At 39.0% G+C, this 17,845-nt stretch overlaps 1 protein-coding gene across 1 annotated transcript in view; it reads left to right on the top strand.

Annotated features, from left to right (window-relative positions):
* Positions 1 to 17,845, top strand: part of LOC145391436 (uncharacterized) — a 192,425-nt gene that overhangs the window by 100,721 nt on the left and 73,859 nt on the right. The window contains exon 12 of the mRNA XM_080266049.1: positions 15,373 to 15,502. Within this exon, the coding sequence (XP_080122175.1) occupies positions 15,373 to 15,502 (130 nt within the window). The remainder of the gene's footprint in view (positions 1 to 15,372; positions 15,503 to 17,845) is intronic.

The raw sequence follows: 17,845 nt of genomic DNA, 5'->3' as shown, positions 1-17,845 counted from the left end.
CATGAGACAAGTGCTCCATGGTATTGTAGGAGTAGAGATGTTCGTTGACGATGTCCTCGTTCATTCCGCCACATTGGAGGGAGCACCTCAGACTCATGGAAATTGTCTTCAGTAGACTCCAGAGTTTCAACATGACTGTGAAGCCTAGCAAATGCAAGATTGCTCACAGTGAGGTGGAGTTCCTTGGTCATATTGTTGGCAACAATCACTGCAGGTGTCAGGGTGACAAGATCAGGAAGGTTAAAGAAGCCCGAGACCCGTGACCAAGAAACAGGTTAGGGCATTTCTTGGCCTAGTGGGATATTATAGGAGTTTTATTCCCAACTTTGCTCTCATTGCCCAACCGTTGTACGAAGTGCTACGGAAATATGCTCCAAACACCATTGAATGGGGAGAAGCACAAGAGAGATCTTTTGCCACCCTCAAGAATATGTTGTGCAAGGAGCCCATTTTGCAGTTGCCTGATTCCAGCAAACCTTTCATACTGCGCACTGATGCTTCACAAGATGGAGTAGGTGCTGTATTGATGCAGGAATCGGAAGGTGGAATCTTCCCAGTGGCATACCACAGCCGTAGGCTAAAACCTGCCGAGAGGAATTACAGTACTGTTGAGAAGGAACTCTTGGCTGTGGTTGATGGTGTTAAAAAATATTATTATTATTTATTTGGGGCATCATTTGTTCTGGAAACTGACCATATGCCACTCACTAGTCTTAGCACGACCAAGACGGCTAATGCAAGATTGACACGCTGGACACTGTATTTACAGCAGTTTAACCTTGTTGTGAGATACATCAAGGGAAGTGATAACGTAGGTGCAGACCTGATGTCTCGCCTACTAACTGCTGACTATTGAAGCGCAGAGACAATGATTGTCTTGCTACATCAAGCAACGATTACTTTACGCTGGCTTGTGCACGATTCTCTAAGAACGAGAATTTATAAACTTTCTCAACAGTACACAGCAGAGACTAATTACTCACAATTGCTGAATTACTGTACTGTTAGCCTCTGGAGAAAGTTACATCACCCCTGACAATAAATAACTAATACTAATAATAATAACATCAGGTTCTTGCTGATGCATTAACTCCTGGCACAACGGATTTTAAGTTAATACAACAAGACTGGTCTAAGTACCAGTTATGAATAGTAAAACGTTTATGCAAGCTAGGAGCTATATGGGAAATAAGCTTAATTATGGAGAAATGAAACAAGATTTTTACTCTACATTAAGCTCAAGAAATAGAACTGTTAAATTTATTAATCACAAAAATAAATTTAACATTACATTTCAAATCAAATCAATGAGACGCACTCGCTCACTCACACAGAAGCTAAATACTTACGCCTAGGAAAAACACCTTAACTAAGCTCTTAAAACTACAAAATACACAAAAGAAATACCAGTCGATGAATACTATGTATCACCACTAAGGTGGGAGTACCGGGATTAACTGTACTAATGGAGCTTGGGGTGCTAGCTGACCTCTCCACTTCTGAGCACAGACCCTTTCTCCGTCACAGCAAACACAAGACTGAATTCAAATAATGCATAAGCAGTACGCACAGGCCACCGGAAGAAGGCGTGGCTAACGGTTGAATGAAGCAGAGGCAAACGATAAAGAAATAATTGTATCGCTCAGTAGCGCACTTAGTGACGTGCATTAAATCGGTCACTTTTTGAAAACGGTGACGAATTATTTGAAAAGTATACCCCGGAATGGAGAGAGAAACGGTTAACTGAGCGATACACAGTGAGTTTTCCACTAATAGTTCGTGGCTTCTCACAAAAAGGAAATGTCGCGAATTGATTCGTGACACCGTCCTCCACCTACATGCGGGCGGCTAATGATAATAATAATAATAATAATAATAATAATAATAATAATAATAATAATATTAATAATAATAATAATAATAAAGATGATAATAATAATAATAATAATAATAATAATAATAATAATAATAATAATAATAACAATAATAATAATAATAGTAGTAGTAGTAGTAGTAGTAGTAGTAGTAGTAGTAGTAGCAGTAATAATAATAATAATAATAATAATAATAATAATAATAATATCTAATTGTCCATGGACAATTTTGGTACAGAAAAACATCCTACAGCCATTGCATACAAGAAACCGAGTTATAAAGGGACCTTGAAGTCAAGGTCAGTGATCCTCTCCATGTGACCTTTGGTCATCAAAATCTAAGTACACCAAGTGTATTCTTTCATATAAAATCAGATGACTTCTCTCTTTCATGCTAGTCCAAAGTACTGGATTGTAGGCGATTTCAGAATAATGATCCAGTCTGGACTATATGAAGCACTGCAGTCTGGCCATGTCTCAGGTATATGCCATAAAAATTTAGGTCCTCTAACTTAGAGTAAGTGGTTCAAGAGCTTTAGGGTCACTTTTTTTTTTTTTTTTCATGGATCCTACCTAAGTTCAGGTTGTCAGATCAGGAGGATGTTTGGACAGATGAAGTGGCCAGGAAGTACTATAACAGGGCAAAAGAATGAAGGCTGCAGCTCAAACGGTACGCAAATGGCAGTGTTGTAAATCTTCCATAGAACGATAATATTAACAAGAACAAGAAAAAGAACAAGAACAAGAAGAAGAAGAACAAGAACAACAACAACAACAATAATAATAATAATAATAATAATAATAATAATAACAAAATAGATAATGCCATTAGCAGTTTCAGTAATTCCCCACCATCACCATCATCATCACCATCACCAGCACATCACTACCGCCACCATCGTCATCATCACCACCACCACCATCACCACCACCACCACAATCATCAGTACTCTCGCTTCTGGGGAATGGGATTCTCCCTTCCCGCCTCGGGGACCAAGTGGGATTTTTAAATAGCAATGGGTATATATATGTACTAAACCTTCATTGATATTTCAGAGAACAGTATTATGTACGAACTAACCATCTACGAGAGATTACTTCGGTAGAGCCCATTGAAATCTTTGAGAAGCAACTTTGAACTTTTGCCTTGGCTGTGACCTTAAGTCTTGGGTCAAGGTCATTCATTCTAGGTAACCATGAATAGCATATCAAGTTCTTTAAATGTACGAAGTTTGGTGATTTTAGCTCAATTTTTTTTTTCTGTTTTAATTGTGCACTCAATTATCTCAAACTACTTTCCATTGACCCCAGGACGATCTCAGAAACTACTAGCCCAAATGGGCCCATAGTCATTTCAGACCTGCTCCCCGACCTTGGCTATGTTCCGCAAAAATTTCAAGGTTGTACCTTTAGCGGTTTCTGAGAAAACTTGAAAAGACTATTTTTATAGGCTTTTGGCTGTTACTCGAATACTGGTACTTGGAAGTGGTTGGTACAGTCGGGGAAGAAAGAAGCTGGACACAACTGGCGGCCTCTGGCAACAACTCCTATAGTAGACGCGAAGGTGGTAGTGGAAATCCATGAATGGAGGGGTAACTTTTGTATCGAAGTGTGTGATTGGTCGGCGCACCGCCGTCTGTCATTGCCATGTAGTCAAATATTGGTAAGGGTTTTGAGTATGAATACGCTATGTGGTAGATATAATAGATTTTCACCCTGTGTCATAGGACATATAATATCTTAATTATTATACACACTTAGCAATTGATTAGGTGTATTAATTAGTCACTCATATTTAGAGCACTGTGCCCCTGAAAGTATTTGTGGAGTTAAGATCATCTGTCGAGTGTGGATCAATGAGACTGAAGCCACAGACCCTTGAAAAAATCATAATTATTATCAAGTGCAATAGATAATATATTAGCGTGTTCGTTTGTATGCTTTGTAAACGAATATGTCATTGAAATACAACGTTGGTGCTCATAATCTTTATGAGTTTGCTATGTTCTGAGTCAGCAGAAACGTTCCTTCTGTGAACGTGGACAGAGCTTCATTGAACACCATCCCTTACCGTGCTGGGGGTGGGAGGAACCGTGTACACACGCATGATTTATTAGTTTCTTCATTCAACTGCCAGTGAAAAAATACTATGCAACTAACAGATGTTTGTTCCATCCATGATAACAAGAGACTGCTCCCTGATAAGACAGGTATCTCTGATACTCAAAACACTCCTCTTATGTGATGTCCGTCACACGTTTTCCCTCTCGAGTTGAGTTGGTGAGTTGGCAGGGTGAAGTATAGCCTTTTCAACGGCACTTCTGTCCTGGTTGTTTCGCCCTACAACCTCTCTACCGAACTAGCCTCACACGAGTATCCCCTCGAAGCTAGCCTCACACGAGCACTTTCCTCCCGCATTCTCTTCCCTCACCTGGCCCAACCTTTCACATCACCAACATGTCAAGATGATTCCTAACTTCCAGCTCAGTCACAGAATTTGCACTTTAAGTAATAATCTATTATCCCACAGTTTAAATCAAGGAGATTCTAATGATTTCATTTTATGGTGAGTGCATTTTCAAGTTAGTGCAAATGTCCACACTCTTAGGTTACATGTTATCAGGTGATACCAGTTATATGCACTATAATTATTCACTCAGAAGACCTAATGAATATGTTAGCGTTTTATACTAGCTAACGCTACACGATTCTAGTTCATTTACAGGGCATCCTTACATATTTATGGTTAACTCTTTCACTGTGAGTTTTCTTCCTATGATTTGTCTGGTGGTAGAGTAAACAAGAGGCTTCCCGGCGAGCCGATACATGTCTAGCCCAGCTTGGAATATGACCTTGACATTTCGAAACTGTATGAGATTTTCATCCCAACAAACACACCTGTATTTATTTATTTATTTATTTTTGATATCTTGAGGGGTTGCGAAGTTATCATGCTAGCAGACCCACAGACCTTGAACTACTTTCACCAGTTTCGAACTCGTAGGAGATTTTCATCCCTATTACACACCTGTATAATTTTGTGACGGTATTTTGAGCTGTTGCGAAGTTATCGCGCTAACAGATACACACACAGACAGACAAATTGAAAACAATACCAGGTTCGCCATCTCGCTGGTAATTACTAGTCACGTGCAGTAAAGCCCTTATTACTAAATGAAAGGTTATGTAAGCTTAAGCATGTTACTGAAATTACAGTAATTCCATTTAGCACACACAATGTCTTTCCAAATAATAAGTAAATTTATGATGCATTGAGTACAAGTGCCACACACGGATTACAGTATATTTTTTTTCACTCGTATACAGTATCATACAAAAACCTTTACATTCGAAGCATCTTCTCTTTAACGTATTCGTAAGTTTATAACTGAAATAGCAAAAGGTTTAATATACTAATATGCTTAACAGTAGACGATTTTGCTGATACCTTGGAACAATCCACCTTCAGAAGGACTGTCCTAAGAATAAAGGTGATACGGATAAGGTTATCAACAAACGAGTATTTCCAACGATGCAGTAATGAGCTACAGTATTATACATGACTTCTGTGTTTAGCTTATTTTCTTGTAACTGTTTATTTTAATCCCAAAACCTTATGTGTGATTTTGTAACTTATGTTCATGAAAATGACGTCTATGGGTCCTACAGCATTTATTGTGCTTCACTCATGATAAGTCACATACTTTTCATATCATAATAGGTTGAGGTAATTTGAAGCTAGCTAGTCTGCATCACATATCGAAAAGAATGGAGGGTGTGCGTTCACCTTGTATCCGAGGACAGAACAGGCGCAGTAGAAGCATAAGAAGGATACTCACGAGTAATTATTAGGAATTATTGCTTTCCTACACCAGTTGGATTGATAATGTGATAAACGTTGAGCAGTAGTTTGCAGGGAAATATGCGGGTAACACGAAACAACAGATTTTTAAATACTCCACACAGTTATGGTGCCAGGCCATCAGCCCCCTGCACGAACTTTGGAATCGTGCTCTACTTCAATTATTACAGCATTGGTTTCCAATTTGTTATGGGGCGATATATCTCGGATTATAGTCTTATGACCTGTTTTAATCTATCATGTAGCTACAGTTCACTTGTTGACCTTCATTATGATTCTTCAATATGGTAAAGGGGAAGTTTATTCTCATGTAAATTTGTGCTGTTCCGAATATGACAAAAAGGTTCCAGTTAAAAACATCATAACATGGTTTCTTATATTTCAGTCATAACTAATTACACATACAAACACTCAAACATGCAAGGAAACCATGCCATGTTCTCGAGCTCACATTTCCTTCCTGTCAATGGTCAGTCCAGCCTCCGCCCCTCTCAGTTACATCCCGCAGCCATTTGGGAACAGAAGCCACGTGCTGGAACACCAGTTCAGACTTCCAGTGAGGACTTCCCATTCTCTATGGGCGTGCAGCACTAGTTCATGTGATATTCGTTCCTGTGCTGGCTCGCACACATTAATAATATTTGCCCATATGTTTTCAGTTGGACTGAAGCATGCTTTGCTTGACCAGTCGAGCAGTGTGTATGGGACAGTTGTCCTGCGCAAAAATGATCCTCTCCAGATAGGGTACCAGTAGTGCGTAGGTCTGCACCGAAGGGAGCATTACTTCTTCAAGTATTTCGATGTATTTGTTTGCTGTTAGACGACCCTAGATGTCAAATAGCTCACCTACTCTGCGCAAGTAGATCCAGCCCTATAAGTTGGTAGTGACATGATCGCTCCAGGCCACCTCGTAGAAGTAAGTGCCGGCATACCTGGTTCATGATTTTTATGTTAATGGGATATTCTGCCGTTCTGTACACAGCTATGATACATAAAAGATGAAGAGTAATAAACGGATGGACAATCAGTAGGAGAGATACGATCACGGTACACTACATGTTATAGCATTCAGTTGTTCTGTAGTTAAGAGATACAGAGAAGGGATGGAGCTCGGATGGAAAGATAAGGGCAATGAGAGAGAGAGAGAGAGAGAGAGAGAGAGAGAGAGAGAGAGTGTGTGTGTGTGTGTGTGTGTGTGTGTGTGTGTGTGTGTGTGTGTGTGTGTGTGTGTGTGTGTGTGTGTGTCTTTTACAGAGCAAATAACATCTTTGATAGCCACAGACACTGATCAGAATTTAATCATTGTCTTCATCTACAAGAGCATTATTTAATAATGGTCTTGAAAATCAAGACAATGGAATAACTGAATGACAAACCACATAACAGTTTGCAGTCTCAGCATTAGATATCAATAGTCATACAGTCTTACCTTTCATTATTTCTATGCAAACAATGAAGTTTCCTATGTGATGTTGAACAGAAGGACTTTTCATTGCTCCAAATGACATGCTCCCAGAAATTCAATCTCTCTTCAGCATACCGTTGGGCAGAGCGAAGTCGGTGTTCCCTGTGTCTCTGAGCTTTTCTTTGATAGTGGGCGTCCGATAGTGTATACCAGATTCATGTAGCTTTTTCTTCACTGTCCTTAAAGTTATGTCGAATCCCAGCTGTTCCCTGATGGCGACATCATTTGTGAAGGGGCTGCTGCTCCAAGTATAGCTTCATCCTCAGCTGGTGTAGTTATTTGGAGTGTCCTGGCCTTTGTCAGTCATCAAGACGTTCTTCCTCATCCCAACTTCTTTACCACTTATACACTGTTGTGCGAGATATCCCTAGATCCCGGGATCCCAAGACATTTCTGAAGGTGTCTGGCCAGAGTCTGTCATAACCACAATGTGGCCGCGTTGAGCAATCTTAATCGAATTCATTTTGACAGCTGGTGCCTCCGAGGTGCATGAAGCGAATGTCGTCATACCACAAGGCGATGGTCAAACAATTCCTAGATATCTAAGATTATGTTTTTCGCAACATTAAGCGACATAAATGTTTCGAGCACTTTGTTAATAATAAAGTTTTGAAAAAAAAAAAAAACTCATAATATGCCATATATAATATTGTAGCACATTACTGTATCACTGAAAATACTCGCCTGTTGGGAACCTTATCCTTATCACCTTTATTCTCTGGATAGTCCTTATTGAAGGTAGATTGTTCCAATCAATCAGCAAGATCGTCTACCGTTAAGCATAGTAGTATATTCAACCAACTGATATTTCAATTATATACTTAAAAATACGTTATGGAGAAGATGCTTCGAATGTAAAGGTTTTTGTATGCTATACGAGTGAAATCGTCCAAGGTGAAAAGGAATATACTTTAATCTGTGTGTGACACTTTTACTCAATGCATCACAAATATACTTCTTATTTGGAAAGACATTGTGTATGCTAAATGAAATTATTGTAATTTCAGTAACATTCTAAGACTTACGTCACCTTTCATTTAGTGCTTAGGGTTTTACTGCACGTGACTTTAATAATTTACTTTGACACCAGACACGTCACAGGAAGTAAAGTCGCAGCGAAAGAGTTAACCATAAATATGCAAGGATGCCCTGTAAATGAACTAGAATCGTGTAGCGTTAGCTAGTATAAAACGTTCACATACCCATTAGGTTTTCTGAATGAATAATTATAGTGTGCATAACTCGTATCACCTGATAACATGTAACCTACGAGTGTGGACATTTGCACTAACTTGAAAATGCACTCGCCCCCAAAAGAGTTCATTAGAATCTCCTTGATTAAAACTGTGGGATAATAGATCATTACTCAATGTGCAAATTCTGTGACTGAACTGGATGTTAGGAATTATCTTGACATGTTGGTAATGTGAAAGGTTGGGCCAGGTGAGGGAAGAGAATGCGGGAGAAAAGTGCTCGTATGAGGCTAGCTTGGAGGGGATGCTCATGTGAGGCTAGTTCGGTAGAGAGGTTGTAGGGCGAAACAATAGGGATAGAAGTGCCGTTGAAAAGGCTATACTTCATATCAGCTCAACAACTCAACTCGAGAGGGAAAAAAGAGGAATGTTTTGAGTATTAGAGATATCTGTCTTATCAGGGAGCAGTCTCTTGTTATCATGGATGGAACAAACATCTGTTAATTGCATAGTATTTTTTCATTGGCAATTGAATGAAAAAACTAATAAATCATGCGTGTGTACACGGTTCCTCCAACCCCCGCCACGGTAAGGGATGGTGTTCAATGAAGCTCTGTCCACGTTCACAGAAGGAACGTTTCTGCTGACTCAGAACATAGCAAAGTCATAAAGATTATCAGCACCAACGTTGTATTTCAATGACATATTCGTTTACAAAGCATACAAACGAACACGCTAATATATTATCTATTGCACTTGATAATAATTATGATTTATTCAAGGGTCTGAGGGTTCGATCTCATAGAGAACCTATTGTGAAGACAGATGCTCTTGACTGCACAAATACTTTCAGCTGCACAGTGCCCTAAATATGAGCGATATTAATTAATAGATAATCAGCTGTCAGATTCAGATATTATATGTCCTATGACACAGGGTGAATATCTATTATATCTACCACATAGCGTATTCATACTCAAAACCCTCTCCAATATTTGACTACATGGCAATGACAGACGGCGGTGCGCCGACCAATCACACACTTCGATACAAACGTTACCCCTACATTCATGGATTTCCACTACCATCTACGTGTTTACTGTAGGAGTTGTTGCCAGAGGCCGCCAATTGTGTCCAGCTTCTTTCTTCCCCAACTGTACTTGATCATATGAAACCGCCAGCTGGGGGACTTAGGTGGCCAAGTATAATGACTGTAGCTCCGAAACCGAGCGAATACAAGCAATTTACTTCTTCGTAGGAAATATAATAATAATGATAATAATAATAACAAAAATAATAATAATAACAATAGCTAAAAAATGGAAATTACAGTTAGCAGGTTCAATAACTCACCACATGAGGTCGTCACATTCTTCCTCAGTTCGACTGCAGGGGCTGATTTGTTCCCCAATAAAGCTTTGGACCTGGATGATTTCAGTGGGCTCACAAATAATGTTCCATAATAAATAAGCAATTGTTGAACTTTGACCTTGGTTGTAATCTTGTGTTTTGGGTCAAGGTCATTCATTGCATACCAAATTCTATTCCCGTACCAAAACTGGTGAATGTAGCTCAACTCTATTTTTTTTTTTTTTTTTTTTTTTTTTACTGTGTATTCAACAACCCAACCAACTTTCCTTTAAACCTTGGTGATCTTAGAAGCTACGGGCCCAAATGGATCAACAATCATTTCATACCTGCTTCCCTACCTTGGTTATGGCCCATTAAAATTTAAAGTCTATACCTTTAACGGTTTCTGTGAATCCATGACTAGACTATTTAGGTAGGTTTTTGGCTGTAACTGGAAAGCCAGTACTGGGAACTGGATAATACTGAGTCATATCTGCCAGCTGGGGGACTCAGATGGCTACGTATCATGGCCGTAACTTTGAATGAATACAATTTATTTTTTTGTAAGAAAGGAAAATAGTAATAATAATACCAATAATAATAATAATATTAATAATAATAATAATAATAATAATAATACGAGTGATAATAATGACTAGAAAAGGAGAATTGCCATTTGTAATTTCAGTAGCTCACCACATGACAAGGTCATCCGTCTTGTGCATGTGACCTCAGTACATAAAATATAAGCAAATTTGGAACTTTGATTTTGGCTGTGATCTTAAGTTTTGATCAAGGTCATTAACCCACTGGAGCCCAGTCTCCAGAGTAATTGACAGAACTGGAACTTTTCAAGTCTTTATAAAGTAGGGAACCCCTGGGCAGGGACCTATGAGCTTCGTGACTATGAGCCGATTGGCCGAGGGCGGTACGCTTAGTACCCTCCCAGTGCCATGCCTCGCCCAGTACCCCTGGGATCCAATGGGTTAATGACCGGCAAACCTATCGCTCTCTTTAACCCATTGGAGCCCAGTGTCCAGAGAAATGGACAGAACTGGGACTTTTCAAGTCTTTATAAAGTAGGGAACCCCCGGGCAGGGACCTATGAGCTTCGTGACTATGAGCCAATAGGCGGAGGGCGGTACGCTTAGTACTCTCTCAGTGCAATGCCTCGCCCAGCATCCCTGGGATCCAATGGGTTAATACTTGATAGCCATGCAAAGCATATCAAGTTCTATAAATGTACCAAGTTTGGTGACTGTAGGTCAGTTCTATCTTGGTTTTATAAATTGTGCACTCAGTGACCCAAAACTGCTTTCCATTGACCCATGGGCGGTCTCAAAAACTACTGACCCTAATGAACCCATAGTCATTTGAGACCTGCTTACCGACTTTGGCTATGTCCCGCAAAAATTTCAAGTCTGTACCTTCATCGGTTTCAGTGAATCTGGGAATAGACTGTTTTTATTGATTTTTGGGTGTGACTTGAAAACCAGTGCTGGGAAGTGGATGATACTTGGTAATATTAAGCCGCCAGCTGGGGGACTCAGAAGGCCAAGTATGATGGCCGTAACTTTGAAATTCAGCAAATACAAGGCAATTTACTTCTTCGAATGAAAGAATGATAATAGAATATGAATAATAACACTGACAAGAACAGTGAGTTATAATAATAATAATAATAATAATAATAATAATAATAATAATAATTACTACATAAAAGAAATTGCCATTAGCAATTTTATTAATTCACCACCATCACCATCATCACCATCATCACTGCCGCCACCACCACCATCATCATCATCACCACCACCACCACCACCACCATCAACACTACCATACCTCCACCTTCCGGGGGACCAGGGTCCTCCTCGGTGACCACGAGGGATTTATATTGTAAATACTAAAGAGTATATATACGAATTAAACCTTGAGTGATGTGCTTCAAAGTGAGTATATGTACTGTACAAATCCACGTATGGGAGATTACTTCGGTAGGGCGTGTTGAAATCTCTAAGAAATAACTTACTTTGACCTTGACTGTGACCTTGAGTCTTGGGTCAAGGTCATTCGAACATGGCATATCAAGTTCTATAAATGTACCAAGCTTGGGGATTGTAGCCTCAGTTCTATCATTTTTTTTAAACTGTGCATTAAATGACCTCAAACTACTTTCCTTTGACCCTTGTGCGATCTCATAGACTACCGACCCAAATTGATCCATAGTCATATCAGACCCGCTCCCCTACCTTGACTTTGTCCCACAAAAACTTCAAGGCTGTATCTTTGGTGGTTTCTGAGAATCCTCAAATGGGCTACTTACAGTATATAGGTTTTTGGCAGTACCTCGAAAACCAGTACTTGGAAAGGGGATGATAATAGGACGTATGAAGCCGCAAGCTGGGGGACTCAGATGACCAAGTATGATTGCCGTAGCTTTGAAATTACTGTAAGCAAACAATAGCAATTTTCTTCTTCGTAAGAAATAATATTAATAATCTATCTATCTATCTATTGTCAGACACCATAATCGCGTAAGGAGTGGCCATTTGACTCTGAGCTATTTGTTTTACAGGGAGGGGCACTAACCCTCCGCCAACCCACTTGTTGACACGTAGGGAGCACGTATGGTTTGGTTATATGGTTACCACCCAGAGTTGTAAATGGTTTCTTGGCTTACAGGAAACCATTTGGCTTGTCACTCAATGTAAAGCCACCTGTAATGGAGAGAAAAGCAATAAGAAGTGACAGGAAAGATGGGAGAAATAGGAAGAGAGGAGGGCAGGTACAGAAAAAGAATGATAAAGACTAAGGAAGGAGTAGGCAGCACTACATCAAGTGAGTGGATGCTGGTCGTCACCACCTACCACTATAACAATAATAATAATAATAATAATTATTATTATTATTACTGTTATTATTATTATTATTATTATTATTATTATTATTATTATTATTTTTATTACTATTATTATTATTATTATTATTATTATTATTACTGTTATTATTATTATTATTATTATTATTATTATTATTATTATTATATTGGCAAGAACAATATAAATTACCACTGGTGTGGTGAGTTATAATAATAATAAAGCTGACAAGACATTATAAATTACCACTGGTGTGGTGAGTTATAATAATAATAATATTGACAAGAACAATAGAAATACCACTGGTGTGGTGATTTATAATAATAATAATAATAATAATAATGGCAAGAACAGTGTAACTCACTACTGGAGTGGTGAGTTAAAAAAAAATAAAAATGAAGAGGTTAATGTAAGCCTCGGTCTTCTCTCTTGTCACACGAGTATGTGGACAGAGGAGTGTTAACTGTTCACTGTAATAGGATGAACATGAACGGAAAGATCAGAACACTGGAACCTTTTCAATGTGGGGAAAAATTAAACACATATATGGAAATGTTTATTAACCTCTTCATTTCCAGTCTTACTTTCACAGGGCGATTTCTTCCTTAGTCTTTATCATTCTTTTTCTGTACCTGCCCTTCTCTCTTCCTATTTCTCCCATCTTTCCTGTCACTTCTTATTGCTTTTCTTTTCATTACAGGTGGCTTTACATTGAGTGACAAGCCAAATGGTTTCCTGTAAGCCAAGAAACCATTTACAACGCTGAGTGGTAACCATATAACCAAACCATACGTGATCTCTACGTGTCAACAAGTGGGTTGGTGGAGGGTTAGTGCCCCTCCCTGTAAAGCAAATAGCTAAGAGTCAAATGGCCACTCCTTACCGGATTATGGTGTCTGGCAATAGATAGATAGATAGAAAGGGTTAATGAACGCTCTCTGACCCCTTAAGTTCAGAAAGTTTCTCCTAAGTGAAATAAAATAATCCGGATGTTCAAAGATTAAAACAAAACATGCCTCGTCTGCTGAAGAGGTTTAACTACACAACAATTTCGACTCTACGTCTACCCAGTTTAGGTATGATTGGTGGCGGAACATCCAACGAAGTGAATGGTAGAGAGAGGGTTCAGTTCGGGCTTAAACTTTTGCATCTTCTGAATAAACAACTTTTTCATTAGTGGGTATTTTCCTTCCATTTAATTTACTAATGGCGCTGTGAAACATTTCCAGTATATATAACACCAATAGTGAGTCAGTAGTAACTGTCGCAACACAGGCTTATCTGGACTCAAACCCAGTAGACTGCAGGATGCAGTCCTCCATCCTCCATCTGGGAGAGAAGTAGAATGTTGAAGGCTGTTTGTATAACCAGAGAACTCAGTTGCCCACTTATGTCTGCAGCACCGCGTGAATGATCCCCTACGAACAACACAGGCAACAGTCAACAGCAATATAACACTACGGCAGATAGTGAACCGAGTATGTGAAAGGTCGTTCGTTGTAACGATGACACCTACATCAGAGTGGATTATTTGGTAAGCCACAGTGTTTCTCCTTGTCCTCGTTCATCCAGCAGTACAGTTAAAAATATACATATAATATCCACTGTTACAGGTTGTATTCAATGGGGAAGAAAAATTACCCACCTAAAAGATTTTTGCATAGTCGACAGGCATTGTTCGAAGCAGTCGCCTCCTCCTTCCCCCGCTTCACATTCATGAAATAAGATCCTTGATGATACAGGGATATGATGAAGGTCTAAGCTCAGTATACTTAATGGTAAATGGATGGGCGTTTGGAAGCTAATGATGAACAGAGAGATTGTGTAACTGAATTTCTGATGTATTAGCATTCATGGCCAAGTCAACTCAAGCATACTGTAATACTTGAGCTGATGACAGACGGATGTATCCAACTGAGTGCAAATAACTGGATTTTGAGAGGTTTCATACTGCTAACATTAACCCTCTCTTTGTCGAATTAGTTTTAGAACTCCATTCTAGGTAACACCCGACGATTTTATTCAGTAGCGAGTGAGTCATGGAGTCAGAGAGGGCTAATATTGTAATCATTAACCATTCTCATGGTTGAGTCAATTCTTATTTTATTCCAGCTGACGTCAAAGGCTGATACATGACTGAAAGTTATGGAAAACTAATTATTACGAAAAAATTCATTTCCTTCAGCCTCAGTTCGGAAACAGTACACAAAACAGGAGTTCCATATGCTATTTTCTCATTCTGCATATTCTTTGCAATGCTTACCTAATCTGTAAGTGATCTCAACTCTCCTGCCACTATGTTTCGTAACTGCAGTCCATCCATCAGCTCCTAACTTCTGTTACCAGCTTTATTTACACTTTGCCTAAATACATCACCCTCTTAAGGATCGAGGGAGCGGCAACTACTGTACATTTATTTGTTATATCCAAAGTGCAATTCACACTCTCATACACCTGTTTCTCTTTACCACAAAAATAGTTAGTATATTGCTAGAAAAATGGGTTGGTTTGCGTGCATTTCATATTTTAATTTGTTTAATGAGAGATATCATACTCATTTAACTCTTATGAAAAACACCAATGAGAGAAATAGTGAAGATGGTTATAACTCATCTTGAAAGGTTTTATTCCCTTCATATTTAACATTTCTGTGCCGTTTAGTCTTGAACTAATCTTCATCTTTTCACAGATATTCCTTGGATAAACTGTGTAATATAACATGACACTTTCTATCTTCTCCATTTCCCAGAATACTGCAGGTGACAGAGGCTGGCCTGTATGACCACTGGGAGGCCATTTTCAACCCCAATTATACCAGCTGCCTGAAGATGAAATCAAAATTCGTCGTGGAGTCTCCATTCAGCATCACCAGCGTATGGGTACGTTAATCACAGAAGTGTCGAGTTAAACATTCGTCGCATAACAGTTACGATATTGTATTGAAATTATGTATCTGGGGAAGACAGTGGTATATTGGTTTGCACATCCAGCTAGGGACTTAAAGTACTCGGGTTTCATTCTCAGGCCAGTCAGGTCGTTGGGCACCGTGTGAATCCCCATAATCCCTGTTTCTCAGCAGCATTCCTGGCGAGTTGGATGCAACACGACGAGTGTGGGAGGTATTCAATAAGATGATTCTGTCTTAACAGAAAATAACTGCATCAATGGCCGTTGTTTACTCGAGAGGCATAAATCCAAAGTTTTCTTTATCTTCAGGTATCTAGGGAACCTGCTGGTGTATTGGTTATAATACCGAATTCACAAATAGATTCTTGACCTGGACAGAGAGTAGTCCATCGATTGTATCCCCTTAGTCTGTGTTTATCATGAATTACGGCAGACCTTTTCAATTAAGTGCTCATTAATTCACACCAAAGCGAACACACACACGGAAAGACGCACATACACAGACGCCGGCACGCGCATACACACACATGTACTCGGGAACGGGAAAACACCCACACACACCCACATACCCACACACAATCACACCCACCCACACATATACACACACTCATTTACATATACACAAAAATATATATATATATATATATATATATATATATATATATATATATATATATATATATATATATATATATATATATATATATATATGTGTATATTGTTTTCCCGGTTACCATCTCCTTCCAAACTTCCGTAACAAGGGTGGCACCTGTTGTTATATCAAATCCCAATAAGGAGTTAACACTATTTTAAACTTCACTTCATCCAGTGTTGATTACTCATTATATTAACTAAATTGTCAAAATATTACCAAATATATTTGTGTAGTTTATCGCTCCCTCAATGCATCTTTGGAACCCAGTATATTTGATTCCATTTCCACACAGTTGAGTAACTTTAACCTTGCCCTTAGCACCGAAATTACCATTTTGGGTGATTTTAACATACATAATGTTGAATGGTTATTGCATTCTGCCAGGACTGATGACACTGGTCTAGAGTGTGAGCTGTTTGCAGAATCGTTTAATCTCACCCGGCTGGTAAAGCAACCAAGCAAAATACCTGATAATTCTGACCATAACGCCCATCTCTTGGATTTATTCTTGACAAATAATCCACATCAATACAGGATAGAGGTACTGTCACCACTTGGATCCTCTGACCACAATCTCATCAAAGCCTCATTAGCTAACCCTCCCACACCTCCCCGTTCTGAACCTGTCAGGGTGACCCGATGGCACTTTGATAGGGCAGACTGGGATGGATTTAGAAATTATTTTGCTGACATTCCATGGCAGTCTTTCTTCTCTAGTGATCTCAGTTCTACCCAGTCCCACATTTGTGACTTAATACTAGCTGGTATGGATTTATTCATACCAAGTCAACAGTTCACCAAAATATCGAACTCTCCAAAATAGTTTGATGGCAACTGTGCCAGAGCAACAACCCAAAAGGCATTAGCATATAACTCATACATAAATTAAAAAGCAGCTGAATCACTCTCCCAATTTAAAATTGCTAGAAATCATGCAAAAGCTGTATTAAATCTAGCTAAATCAAACTTTCTTCAAAACCAACCATCATAGCTACTTAACAACCCTGATGACAATAGAATATTCTGGTCAACTCTTAATTCTTTTAATAATAACTTTAACAAGTCATCTTCCATTCCACCCCTAAAATCTTCAGATGGCAGCATTACAAATGACCCGTGTGAGAAAGCAGATATTTTTGCTACTACATTTACCAGAAATTCCACAATAGAGGATGCCAGCCAGAATGTCCCAGAACTAGAATTTGACTCTCCCGAAATTGCCCCACTTAAAGTACAGACAAGATACGTAAAATCCATCCTAGACAATTTCCCTACCAACAAAGCTCCAGGCCCAGATGGAATTCCGCCAATTGTTTTGAAAAAGTGTTCCCCTAGACATGCCTCTGTTCTAACTAAATTATTCAGACTATGATCACGTACTTCTTTATTCCCAAATTCATGGAAAGAAGCCAATATCCACCCAATTCCGAAGAAAGGAAGTTCGTCTGACCCCTCTGATTTCAGACCAACAGCTGTCACATATTCTTTTGGGAAGGTATTTGAAACACTAATTAATAAGCACATTGTTAAACATCTTGAATCCAACAACTTAATTAGTGATAGACAATATGGTTTTCGCCTCGAAAGATCCATCATTGACATTCTCAGTCTCCTTACTCATACCATCCATCAATCAATTGATCTACATGGAGAAAATCAT

Source organism: Coenobita brevimanus, chromosome 18 (assembly GCF_032717465.1).
Source record: "Coenobita brevimanus isolate Jiangsu-jjx chromosome 18, ASM3271746v2, whole genome shotgun sequence".
In the NCBI taxonomy this organism is placed as follows: domain Eukaryota; kingdom Metazoa; phylum Arthropoda; class Malacostraca; order Decapoda; family Coenobitidae; genus Coenobita; species Coenobita brevimanus.
This window is presented reverse-complemented; position numbering and strand designations above follow the sequence as displayed.